Genomic DNA, 13,370 nt, shown 5'->3' on the forward strand with positions numbered 1-13,370 from the left:
TGACCCATATACCTCGCGAATACTATCGGAACACCGCGATTTTGAAAACGCGAAGTTGCATAAGCGATTTGTGCACGTTCTCGGTAAACGTGCGCGGACTGAGTGACCAAGAGGGTGAATAAATTTCGATGGAAGCCACAAGCTGAGCTGATACCCGAGACCTCGGGCATTCCTGGGGACGAAGGACGACGCGCAACCGGCGGAGAACCGTTAATCCCACGAGCACACGGTTGGCCCGTGGCCTGCTCGAGGATCACGGACACTCCGCTTATCGTTGAATCAGGTAAATACCGTAGAAGCGACTGGCCACGCTCGATCACCTTTTCTGGAGTAGCCACGACTAAGCGCGCCACGAACCGATCCGTCTTCGTTGGCGACACTCAGACCGCTACGTGAAAACGGACCGCTTTGTCCCTTCAGCGTCGCAACGCGTATGGTACTCGTCCAAGTACGCTTTACGTCGCATCCGGCGATCGGAGTCGATTCGAAAACGTGCTACGAGTTCTGTGGACGCCCAAATTCACGAGTATGGGAAATTTAAAACACCTTTGATGAATGTTTAAGTGCAGTACCTAGGTTGACACTTCGGCTATTACGAATGTACGAATGTTCTGTAGTCCTAACTGCATAGTTTTTCGATACGATTTCTAAGCTCCAGACGAATTTTATTCGATAAAGCATTCTAACGCGATTCGAAGCACGAATCTTTGACGATATCGAGGAATTATTTATATTCTGTTTATTTTATAACACGCAGTCACAAGGTTCGCCACACGTCCGAATCTAATCGAAGGGATGGCTTACCTTAGTGTGTAGGCCCGAGAAGAAAGTGCGTCGCGGGGCAGAGTACGACGACATGTTGATCTTGTTGACGACCATTGTCATGGCAGCACCGAAGCCCGTCTCCTCGTTCGATCGTGGTCCACGTAATTTCTCTGTTCAATCTGCACGCAACTCTTCGTTCCGTGCCAGCATCGACGCCTCTTCACTCATTCGAACAGTCCTCGACAACTTTGCTTCACTGTTTCTCTCCCTCGCATAGCGCGCGAGATTTTTAACCGCGCGAACGTTCACCGCGAATTATTTCCGCCTCGTTGCACAGCGTAAGGCACGAAGCACGACGCGTCGATCGAATCGTCCCAACGAAATCCTTCTTTGACACCCCGGATGCACAGCTGCTGGACTCGAAACGAACCACTCTGTTGAACTTTCGATGATAGCGGTGGAGATCGCGAGGCGGTAACGATACCAACAACAAAACCGATCAGAGGTACGCGCGACACTGACCGCGCGGCGCGGCGCGACCCTCTATATAGCCTCCCCACCACCGCGAGTCGCGGCCAATCGGCGTGCGTTCAGCTGGCGCGGCGGCTCGGCGCGCAGATACGAAAAGTGGTAGCGCGCTCGCTGGTGCATCAGTGTCGCCGTGACCTTCGAACTCGGAGGGTTGTGTCTAACGCGATGTGAATCGACCGCGAGAAGGGATAGAGAGCCGATCATTGGAGATCGTCGGGAACGAAACGACGCGAAAAGCACCGGTGGTAGGGCACGGAGGCTGGATGTACGCGAACTACGAGTTCGATCGACCCGTGATTGGCCGTCGCGGAGATCCCCTTCGTCCACGGGATTTCGAATTGTCCGCGATCTTCTTTTAAGTGTCATTCCTGACCTGCACGCGACGAACACTGTTGAATGTACATTAGAGAGATGGGAATGTATTAGAATCTTTTTATGGTTTGATTGTTTTGGAGCAGCCAATTTTCTATCGACACTTGCGATACAACGAATCCTTCTGTTTTTATAATCTCTTCAGACTTCATCAGCGACGAGTTCTGTTTATACATGTCATCCATTTTCTTTTTGCCAATTCCCAATAACTCGATAAAACGAATGACGGCTTTGACGATGCCGAAACTGTTTTCGAACTTTCCGTGAACCACGTTAATTGGACGACGATTCGATCGACTTTGGATCCAGGACGTGGCGCGATCGTTAAAAAATTAATAGTCGTCCGTGTTTTGCGAGTTTACAGCGAGTTCGAGCCGCGATTTCGTTCCTCCTTATAAAATTTTTTAAAAAGCCACCACGACGTGCTAATTCGCCTAACATAGCGCGTTTCGCGTGGATCCGAACGAAACGTATCCTAAAACGTTTCAATATTTGATTCTTAACACCTCGCGGGTCGGGATCGCGTCAGCGTGTGTTTTTTTGGCACGTTTCGAGAACCGCGGCCGAGCGGATGCGTAAATTCTGTCGCGTTGCCGTAAATATGCCTCAACGTGTCCGCATCAACATTTGTATTACATTTTATTTGCCTCTGTGTAATTATTTAATCGCGTTACATCACTCGAGAACGTGCACGAGAGAAAAGCACCGCTAGCAGCGTTCTCGGAAAACCTTCACCGGTCGTTTACCGAGTTCCACAAAATCCTAATTCCAAATTTCTCGTGGGAAGTATTCATTCAGAGAACGTGGTACGTGTTGGGAAAATGATTGCTCAGAAACAAAGTTGTGGAAAATCGGTTGGCAGTTTGGGGAACCACCAAATTTGATAGAAAGAAAAGAGAAACGTAATACAAGTTATTTTCTGGTTAGTTAATGAGTTTCGTTGATACGCATATACCTATTATTATCGAAAATAAAATATAAAAACACGCGAGGAAATTGTATCCGAATACGTCACTGCGTTCGTTATTTGTACCCATATATTAAATGATAAAGAAGAAGGTATCGGAGGAATTCCTATTTTCTTCTTAGAGTCGAAAAGCCACGCGATAGCCGCGACTAACGATCAACGAGACAACGCGCGAGTGTCGCTGCTGGCAAGGTGACGGATCTGCACTTCCATTACGTGATTCGTAACGAGATGGAAAATATTCATGGGCGAAACCTTTTTTTTTCCCTCTTGCAGACCATTCGCAGCATCCGGCGTCGTTTTTATGTAAATTTTTCTAATTGCGCCCCGAAGCTTTCGGGCGAGTTTTTTTCTCGATGGTCGCCGTTTCCTGGACGCGCACCAGGTCACAGTGTTATTATTCCCGCTGCATTGCGCAGTTGTCGAAGGTAGACTCTAATAAACACAAGGTTGCAAAAGTGATTCATCGAATTGAGGAATTAATTATCATCTATACATGGTGCCTGGATCATTTTGGGCACAAGGGAAATTTGAGACCTCGAGTGGAATAGACACGGACAAGTCAGAGAAATCTGTAAATCGATTTTAACATACGAAATATACAATTCCAGTTTAATATTTTTCGATAATTTTGATATAAAAGCAATCGTACGCGTAGGCACGAGTCAGTAATCCCGGAGAGGTTAAATAACAATGAATTTTAACGCGGGATCGTTCGACGACAACTCGTGAAAAATTGTTTTAATCTCGTTGTACACGGGCAGCCGAACTCTGGCATTGTAAATCAGTGGCAGGCGTCGGCGTCGGTGGCAGCATCGCGTTCAGCCGCGTCCCGACGCCATTAATTTCGTCGGAGCACGATGATGGAGCCCAGGGTTCCTATTTGCGACTACGCGAAAAGAAAACGACCGCTTAGGAGAGGCAGAATCGTAGAAAGGAAAAGAAACGAGGGTACGTGAACAGGCATCGGCGACGCGGAGTCGCGTGTAAATTTATCTCCACCGCGAACTGCACGCGCCTTTCTTCGGGCGAGCGAACTTTCCATGTGCACCGTTCGCGCCTCGAATCGACCAGTCCGCGTCGAGGCGAATCGAGAATCGAAGCGGTTGAAAAGTACGCGTGTAAATCGTAAAATAACATAGGTAGGACGCCAGCTTGGATTTGAACGGTTACACTCAAATGTTGCCGACGTTATTTATTAAAGATAAGTACTTGACTGGCGAAGGTAGGACTCGATTGAATTTTAGTTCGAGTTAAGACTCTCTTACTCAATTATTAAAAGCAAAGCTTGCGAAGCTAGAGAAGGTGGAAACTAATTGAATTTTAGTCTCCCTGTTCTTCGAATTAAGACTCTCCACCTGATGAACACCGCCCTCCTGAAACGATTTCTGCCAACGAACTATGAATACAATGGTGTATCGAATTAAAAGAAGAACACAGAATCTGGAGAAAAAAATGATCTGGATCGCGTCGACGGAAGCGACGGGAACAAAGCGGAAAGAAGACGAAACGATCGTTAATGGCTCGTAATGACGACGGGACGTGAATTGCTCGGCGTAACTGTAATTTGCGCCTTTTTTTCTGCCCTCTTCCTCTCGCCTCGACTGTTTACTTATGTAATGCTTGTGCAATAATTACCGATGTTTAAGCAATTGACCGCCTCCGGCGTTACCGAGGGCAAAAAAAAGGAACGCTCTCGAGCGACTCGAATTGGACGCCGAGATGCGTGGATAAACAATCAATATTTAATGACTGCGCGCTGCCTCGATGGCGATCGTTTAACCTCTCGTTGCTGAGACTCGATGCGCCAGGGTAAAGTAGTTTTATTCTTGTAGGATTTCAAGTGTTAAAATAGAAAGTATTTAATAAATTCTAATAAATTCTAGATTGATCGAAGCTTGAAAACTATGGTAATTATATTTAGGCTCTTTCCTCCTCTGAAATTGATCTATCTTCTTATTATTCTATATACAAAGTCCCCTGGTGAGAATAAGCACAATGTTCTTGTACTTATAACGATTTAAATGTTTACGTCCGTTGGCACAGTCCCCTCCGTAGCAAAGGCCAGTATTACCTGAGGAGGGCATCGGTTTAATGCACCCCCAAAGCGTCTCGGTTTTCCGAGTAAGAACATCGTTTCTGTTTTGTAAAACGCGTACTATTAAACATATACTTGTGTCAAAACTATGTTGTATTTATTTAACAAATAATAATTCAACACCCCCAATTAGGACACCTAACTCACCCAAGAAAGTTATTTTACATACATTAAATTATATTTTCGTTTAATTTCTGCATAATTTTCCTACCACCTGACAAACGTACTCGAAACATCACTCGACAAGGAATGCTCTCCTTGTTCCAATTGAAAAGAAAAGCTCGCCTCGTTCGTCTCAGTTTCGAAAGGAGGAACGGGTCAGTTTCTCTTCGAGTTCGCGCCAAAAATATAAGCCGAATGTGGCTGATCCAGCGGGAAGATTTAGCGGTCGGGTGACTAACGTCCCTGCCCGTTAACGATTCAATTGTTCGGACCACTTGGCGAAATTTAGTCACCGGCCAAGGAAGGGAACTCTCCAGAGAGGAGATCGCGTGCCGTTCTTGGCGCGAACTCCTCGCGACGGTCGCGTGACAAATTACCTCGTTAATTCGATGAACGATTCAATTGGTTTGCTTCGGCCGCGGCCGATTTTCTCCTAATCTCGGCACGGATGCTGAAATCGTGCCTGGAGCGACACTGGTTCACTGGTCGGGTTTTACGAATATTTTTTAAATGTTACAAATCGAACGTGTCGCTAGAATTCTAGCGACCTGTACGCTATTTTCCTAATTTAAATTTTTATTAAACTTTTATTACCGGTGGTGCATTCAGTCTTGTATCTCTAGTAGTATCTCGAGATAACAGAACGTGTATTCGAGCTCGTTCCGCAGAATGGTGAATAACGAGGAGTAAAACTTCTCCAGAAGAAATACAAGTATAGGCTCGTAACGGAATCACATTTAAAACATATTGCCCTCGACGAAGAAATCGTACTCGTGCCTTCTCCTCGAGAAGTTCTACGTAGAGCAAAATAGATTCCGAGAAAATGAGAAAATTGATCGACAGCAGAAAAATGTCACCGCGCCGAGAAAAGTCGGAATTTCGACCAGCGGATGATTGATGTAGCGGCGCAGCCGGAAGTGCTCAACGATTGATGAAGTTTCATCTCTCGTCGAGGACGGAGGGACCGCGCGCGCGGCGATCGAGGAGGAATACTTTGTTTCGAGGTAAGCTTTGGCAAGCGAGTTCCTGGCTGGCTCGCGATAAAAGAAATTGGCAGCCGGGCAGGTGCGTGATACAACCTCTACAGCCCGACCGTGTTGGAATTTTGCCAAAGTTACGCAAACGCGTTGCCAACGACAGCGAGCGTTCAAGTATGATCCGGCTTTACCAAACCGCGCGAGGAACGGAATCTCGAACGGAAAAAGCTTACGCGATTATTCCGCGTGTTTCGTTAAAAAACGTTTATCCCGTATTCGCTGCTTGAAATGTTTACGTAGACGAGAATACCGTATCCATTCGTGATTGTTACGATAATACACAATTCACACGGAGCTATACAGTCCCGTGAACGTGTCTACCGCGCCCTCCTCCTCCTCTTCTTCCTCTTCTTCTTCACCTTCGTCTTCAGCCTCTTCCTCGCCGTAGTCTTCTTGGTCGTCGTACAACCCCTCGAAGATCGCGTCCTCTGCGCCTTCGGGAAAGTACTCCTCGATCATCGCCTGGGCCTCTTCGTCGTCTTCCGTGACGAAATAGGGATGGATGCTCGCGAAGGACAGGAAAGCGTCCTCGTTGATCCTTCGAATGATCACCACGAATATCTCACCGCCGGTCTTGTATCGAACCTTTTTTAATGATAACAAATTTACCTTCCGGCGTCCAGGAGACGATTCAACCCTCGTTTTCAAGGTTCCCTTTCTTTGGTTGTACGGGAAAATTCAACTCCTATTCCAGAATGTAACATACATTGCACATCTATCGAGATCTTTAGGATCATTTCTCAAAAAGATTTCTTCCAACTGAATCGAATTTACCCCTACAATCCTTTCAAAAAACTAAACTCTTTTACACTTAACAAGTTGACTGACAGACTAACAATCGTGCAAATTCTTACGAGCTTAAAAGTTCTTTCTACTATACAATTACAAATGACGTGATATATCATCTGCGGTAGTATTTTTGCGACCTCTTTAGCATTTACTAATACCATCCAAATTAATTTTCTTCGACACCTCGCTTTTAGAATTAATTTATTCGTTCCTCGACGAAAATCCTTGTCACCCAAACGACGCGGCTGGCGTGCCGGTCAACGTGTTAATCGAAGAAATGAATTCTTCGTTGAAATATGAACTCGAATTAACGAGACAGTGAGACAGACAGTTTCGGTAGACCTTTTTCTCGAAGTCCTCGGGACAGGAGACGATCCGCCTGGCCAGGAGCGGTTTATCGAACTCGAAAACGCCGAAATACTCGACGGCGTCCGGGAACAGGGCGCAGGCGTCGCGGACGTCGTCGAATCTCGAGTAATGGAACTTGAAGGCGCAGTATGGCGGCGGGGGCACTGGCTCCTCGTAGGGGTGCACCATGTCCATGTATCGGGTGAAGAGGGTCGCGTACATGTGCACCTTGTTCCTCGCCTAATTCGAATATCCACGATTGCACGAAAGAGTCTATAATACTCGGGCTCGTCGAGGAGTACCTGAGGAGGAACCCAAACCGCGGGATCGACTCGATGGAAGTCCTCCTCGTCCTCGGGATCTGGCTCGTGGACGTGGACGTACTTCTCCATGAAGGACGCCTGGTTGCCGTGCACGATGGGACTCTCGTGAAGCAGGGGTGTTTTGCTGGTGATCAGATGCACGAGGTACTCCTCGACGTCGTTGATTGCCCTCGTGGGGCATCGTTTGGCCCCTTTGGGGCACTCGAACGGATAAGGCACTGGCCAATCGGGGTGGGGTCGTCTACCTCTCAGTCTCATCGCTATGGTCCTGCCAGCGGTTAACCCTGGGGTGAGGATAACACGATATGGTATACAGTATTGTCTCGAAATAAGCAACTCGGTCGGGATCGGCGAGTTGCTTATTTCGAGGGAGGTATGGTATTCGGCTTGACTTTGTTCTTGAGCGAGACGCGGGGGAACCCGTAGAAAAAACAGGGGGTTCCATGTAGCGGCAAACTACATGCAACTGACAGTATTGTTTCGGAGAATACACGCGTCAGAGAAAGAGCAAACGTTACATATGTTTTGTGTTCTTTCCACTAATCTGTTCGACTTCGACGCCGAGGACTCCGGATCACCCACCAGCGATCAGTTCTCTCGTGATCTCGATGTTGCTCTCGACGAACATGTTCTCGATCATCTCCTCGGTGAGCTGGAGTCGCTGCTCCTCGAGAACGTCGAAGTTCTGCTTGAAGAGAACGGTCGTCAGCTCGATGTACGGAGGGCTCTGGTACTTGTCCTGGTGCCTGCCCTCGGCGTCTACGAAGACCCAAGGGTAGAAGACCAGGGCGGTCTCCTCCGAGAGCTCGAAACTCATTTGTGCCAGGTACGCCTCGTACTTCTCGCGCTTTTCGGCCTCCTCTTTGGCACGCTCCATATCCTCTTTCGCTTTCCTTGTTGCGAAATTTTGCAATGAGAACCACGGCTCGTTTCATTCGATCGATTTACTGTCTTTTATAATATTTCTACCAAATTAACTTAAAAGTAACTTTTAACTCTTTGCACTCTTTAAGCTCGTACGATTTAACTCGTCTTGAGCACGACAAGAACAAAATAATTTGACGAGTATACTCGCGCAGAGCACCGAAAAGGTTAATCCGATTCCTGTTTGCACATTTTGCAACCAGATAGTGCAGAGTGCAAAGGGTCAATTCCGAAACAAACGTGGCAAATTTGAAAAGTTTGTGTCGGGTACCTAAGCTCCAAAAGAATCACGAAAATTGCATCGAAGCTGGCCAGAAAAAAGAACGTGAATCTAGACTAATCCAATGGCTGATTAGATTCTTGATCACGCCAACTATTTACCTGATGGCCTCCTCCTTCTGCCATCGGGCCTCCTCTTGTGGAGTGCGAGTGCTCACGTTAAGTCTCATCTCAGGTTCCTCTTCCCGCTGCACCCTCCGAATCTCCCACGTCAGCAGCTTCCTCAGGTTAGGACAGTTCGCCCCGAACATCAGGTTCACCATTTTCCCGTCCTGGATGAACATCCACACGGGCTCGCTCCTCCCACGGAATCTCTCGAGATCAGCGATGTGGTCGTTCTTGACGATGGCGTAGTTTATGGTGTCACCACCGATCTCCAATTTGATTTTCCTCAGGGTGCTGACCATGGCGATGCAGGGACCGCACCACTCGGAGTACACGTCTGCCAGGGTGAGACCTTTGCGCTCCAGGAGCTGGCTCCATTCCTCTTCCGTGTTTATCGAGGCTTGGAGAGCTACCTGTTCCTTTCTGCCTGGTCTAGCCACTTTGGGAAACTTACGTCGGAAATCTTACGTGGAATACGTGGAAATCTTAACCTCTTCGAGACGTATTATGCGTTGTCGATACGCGAGGATCGCTTGTGGCTAGGTTCCGGTATCTCGGAGTTTTTGGTTAGGGATTTCAGCCAGAAGAGATTCTATGGGCTTTGTACCAACCCTATTTATTTCAGAACAGAGTCTCAAAGTTTCAATTCCTAATGCCTCGCAGAATCCATAAGAAACTATATTCAGATTTTGAACTCAGCTGAACAAAGGCCAGCAGCCACCTTGGCAACCACTCGAGAGGAGGCCGCCATTTTTTAATAACAAATCGACTCGTGTGAAAAATAAAAAATATCAGTCTATTCTACTAACTGTGACACTTTATTCGCCACAAGCCAAAACTATTCCAATGCGTTGGTCCGCCGCAATTAATTCCCAAATTACTCCGTTTCACGCTTCCAAGATGGCGTGACCCTTCAATCTCGACGCGTTCCGTCGTCGCGTTGCTCACCTTTCCCGCGTCGTTTGGCGCCGCAAGAGATATTCCTCCGCGGGATATTTCCAGCTTCCGACGACGGATGCAAACGGCGGTGGCCGGAGCTTAATGGGCCGAGATATATCTCGCGGCTGAGCGCGCAAAAAGAGAGGCAGCGCGCGTTTCTCGCATCCTGCAAGGAGAGAAGCGCGAAGAGATCGAGGCCGACGATAACGTCGTCGACGATTTCAGCTTGTCGTCGCGGACGACGATCCTCTCGTTTAGCCTTTCGGCCCTAATTCGTGTCTAGCCGCGATAATTAGTCCGTTCGTGATCGTCGGACAAACCATCGTCGCGTTTCGCAACAGTTGCCCCTCGAAGTAATCTTGAAAAGCCAGATTGATCCCACGGGGATCCAAAATGCGTCTAAGAGATTTGTGAAGGGTGCTAAAATTTGACAAATTTTTGAGGGGGAAGCGAGTTCTTCGAACAATTAGAATGGCTAGTATGTTAAAATTCATAATATTTAAACGAACTTGAGGTCGAAAAAGAGGATATACAGTCAGTTCTATAAATATTCGTACCATCTATGTCTATCAGAGAAGTTTTACTAAGGTAAATATAAGTTTTGATATTACAAACATACACTTTGAAACATCAAATATGCCGTTTAATTTAAACAAATGTCTTCGATAGACATAGAGAGTACGAATATTTATGGGACTGACTGTACAATGTGTGTCTTCCAATAACAGCCTTTTTAATCGTGAAACTTGAATGGTTTGTCTTAGTAGGGCTAATCCGAGAAAAAATGAAACGTTCTCCAGACTTGTTGGAGAACAGTCACAAAGCGTTTCTCCGTGTGAATCACTTGGGCGTCGTCGCGACGTTTTTTTCGCTCGACATTTCCCAGAAGTCGTCGCTCACGAGCGCTGCCCACGTGCACCATGCACTTGCGGGCTCGAGTATCGAGAGGAATCGAGGATCGAGCGACACAGAGGCGACGGTCGGCGATGATTCGAGTGGGCCGATCGGCGGAAAAAATCGCTCGTTTTGCATTCAGAAGCGGATTGCGTTTTCCTGGAGATTTAAATTCCAGATTGAAGGAATAGTAAATCGGAATGGTACCGTGAAACGAGCAGAGTAGCAACGGGAATTTATATTATTTATTTGCTTGCTTGTTTCGATGATTGAATGGACCGATTTTCACACAGTTCTTCAATTTTAAATGGGACGCTATGTGAAAATTGTTAACGTGGAAACCGTGGAAATATCTCCTTCTATATCGGTACATTGAACAGTAGGAAGCGCGACGATGTCAATTCCGATGTCGTAACAACGAATTTCGACGCCTCTTGAATTTCGTTTTCATCAGCAATGAAAACGAACTCGTTTGAACCCAGAAGTAGTTCCCATGTTATCGCAAATTCCAAGTTCTTTCCATTAGTCAGCGCTTGGATTAAAAGTATTTATGATTGCACGTGGTGCCTTTAGCTGACTCCACTTTCTTCGATTTTATTTGACCTTTCCCCAGGGATCTATCTCCGTCTGCCTTATTTCATCATGTTTCAATTAAACGTTCAATATTTATATCAGGTATGAACAAATCCGAGCATTTGAGTCAATGAAGATTTTTATAAAAAGAACAGCGATTGCTCCTCCATGATTTTTTGCCTTCTCTTACAAGGAAAACAAGAAATAATACCGTTTCTAACATCATTTACTCGTTTGCCGAGCGTATTTTCACTTTAGGTATACCATCCTATGAAGATATGGTCGCGTCGGCCTCAATTTCCTGCATTCACCGTTAAACAACCCAAGGCCCATAAACAGCAATCAGTGAATCGTTAGATTAGGTGCATCGTTTCCCTCGATTGAAACGCCATCTCAAAGATGAAACTCGCTTTTACGGCACTCTAACTCGGAACGAAAATAAACCTTCGAGGCGACATCCTAATTATCCAACGCTGCAGAAGTTGACCTAAACTGCAGCAACAGATTAAGTGTCAGGGAGACCGAAAAGTGATCGAAATGTCTTAGGCTTGGAAAAGTTTCGCAATGAAAAATTGAATGACTTTTTTTTAAAAAGGAGACCAACTGCCTTTATGCTAGCAAAAAGTTTTAGAAAATTATGGAAATTATCTTGTTGATTAGCATCTGATTTCTTTAATAAATAAATGTTGATGAAATTTTGATTACTTTTCGGTCCCCCTGATAGTTTAGCTATGTGCCTCCAACTACCATTAATTACAATCAAATAAAGTTCAAGACTTTCGTTCCCTGAATCTACCCGAAGGCCTACCAAGTGCTTACTTTGAAAATTGAATCGCTACCGTCACCTCGAGGGACAGATCGTCTTTTTCAAGAACACAGAGTTCCAAGAGTGGCAAGCGGTTCCAGGCTTGGACACGTCGCCGTCGGCCGCGCGCAAAGAGGACGCGGCTAGCACCGATCCCGGAGCTATAAAGACAAATAGTGACGAAACGAGCCCAACGAGGCCTAATGACGCGTATTTGCATCGGTCATTAAGACGGGGCCGAGAAACTGCAGCCTCCGCGGGGTAAACGTCGGCTGGGACAAAAGGACGCACCGCCGCTAAAGTGACGCTTATCGCGAAAGCCCGTTTTCTTGCGCAATTCTCGCGCCGCTTCTGGTTTCCCATTTCCCCATCGGCGCAACCCCGTTCCCAGCCGCCCCGCAGGGTCGTTGGCTCTACTACTCGAGTGCCTTTTTGCCTATTTTGCAATCGAGGCGTCCATAAATGTTTCCTAATTGTATTTTACGACGGAAGACGATCGCGCGAGGTGAAACGTTGCACGCTTGGGGGACCACTCAAACGTTAACATCAAATATTTATTCAGGAATCAATTGTCTCTCGTGTAATTTTTATTTCTCACCTATCCAGAAACTTTTCCAACTGGAAGAACCCATTTCATTATAACGCGCGTACGACGCTTTCGACGAGCGACATCGGTCTCTGGTACCACGGAGAGAAACCAGGACGAAGGTTATTTCGAGCTTTCGGTTTTCGTTCCCCGATCTATTTTCCCCGAAGAAAGAAAAACAAGAGGCGAGCGGTAAACGAACCATGTCGAGCCAACCTCGACTGTCACCGCGATATCTTTTGATCCGACGCGACGGATCCTCGAATTTCGCCAGTCCACCCAGTTCTGTCGATCTTCGGTGTCGGCGATCGCACGGGAAACGTCGGGTGTCGTTGAACGTTCGAATGCCGTAGCATCGGCGATTACCAGAGTTTCCTGGCAGCGGGGCAGGATCGTAAGTGGAACAAGCTCCGTTCCGAGAACTACGAAAGCGGACCTGTTAAGACACCTGTGAGAATGTCGTATTGGCCGTTGCGGGCTCCCAAGATCCTGAGGAATTTCACCAAGAATTCGCGGCTCGAATCTCTGATGCAAGAATTTTATTTTACATTCTAATTGTCCACGTATTTGTGGATTTATCAACAGTTTCATTCGTTCCATAATTTCGTGAATGATTGGTGACACTGGTTTGGTTTGGTTTGGTTTGGTTTTATTTGGTTTGGTTCAGCATTACCAAGTGTGTAGGTACACGCAGTCGGAAGTGGCGTTCAACGTGGTTAGAAAAAACTTCTCAGGTTTTTGTTTTGTGACTGCGGATGGATACTTCAAAAATTAGTATCAAGACAGATATATGGTTTTTCTCATATTCGTATGACGAAAATGTCGTAGATTTAATTAATAAATATTTTACTGCAACTGATGTTGATATAGTCT

The 13,370-nt window shown here is 46.5% G+C and overlaps 2 protein-coding genes across 5 annotated transcripts in view; both read right to left on the bottom strand.

The window, feature by feature from the left end:
* The window catches only part of LOC128892040 (NAD(+) hydrolase sarm1), a 120,311-nt gene that overhangs the window by 57,959 nt on the left and 48,982 nt on the right, over positions 1-13,370 (bottom strand). The window contains exon 1 of one of the 4 annotated variants that reach the window (XM_054152092.1): positions 805-1,258. The exons of the other annotated variants lie outside the window; for them this stretch is intronic. Within the exon in view, the coding sequence (XP_054008067.1) occupies positions 805-885 (81 nt within the window). The 5' untranslated portion in view covers positions 886-1,258. Of the gene's footprint in view, positions 1-804; positions 1,259-13,370 lie in introns of those variants that run through there. 4 annotated transcript variants of the gene reach the window in all.
* LOC128892034 (uncharacterized) lies at positions 6,092-10,561 on the bottom strand. The gene is made up of 6 exons (XM_054152073.1): positions 10,540-10,561; positions 8,698-9,139; positions 7,975-8,285; positions 7,372-7,676; positions 7,064-7,309; positions 6,092-6,517 (listed from the first exon to the last, which is right to left on the bottom strand). The coding sequence occupies exons 1-6, from the start codon at positions 10,559-10,561 to the stop codon at positions 6,218-6,220; spliced, it is 1,626 nt and encodes a 541-aa protein (XP_054008048.1). The 3' UTR covers positions 6,092-6,217.

Source organism: Hylaeus anthracinus, unplaced genomic scaffold (genome assembly GCF_026225885.1).
Source record: "Hylaeus anthracinus isolate JK02 unplaced genomic scaffold, UHH_iyHylAnth1.0_haploid 12002, whole genome shotgun sequence".
Classification (NCBI taxonomy): Eukaryota; Metazoa; Arthropoda; class Insecta; order Hymenoptera; family Colletidae; genus Hylaeus; species Hylaeus anthracinus.

Bases quoted from the DNA above. Each gene is read 5' to 3' on its own strand.
- LOC128892034 (XM_054152073.1), bottom strand. From the start codon at position 10,561: ATGGTGCACGTGGGCAGCGCTC. The intron at 8,286-8,697 runs GTAAATAGTTGG...TTTCGCAACAAG, and splicing joins CAGAAGGAGGAGGCCATCAG to GAAAGCGAAAGAGGATATGG. The intron at 7,310-7,371 runs GTACTCCTCGAC...TATTCGAATTAG, and splicing joins CGGTTTGGGTTCCTCCTCAG to GCGAGGAACAAGGTGCACAT.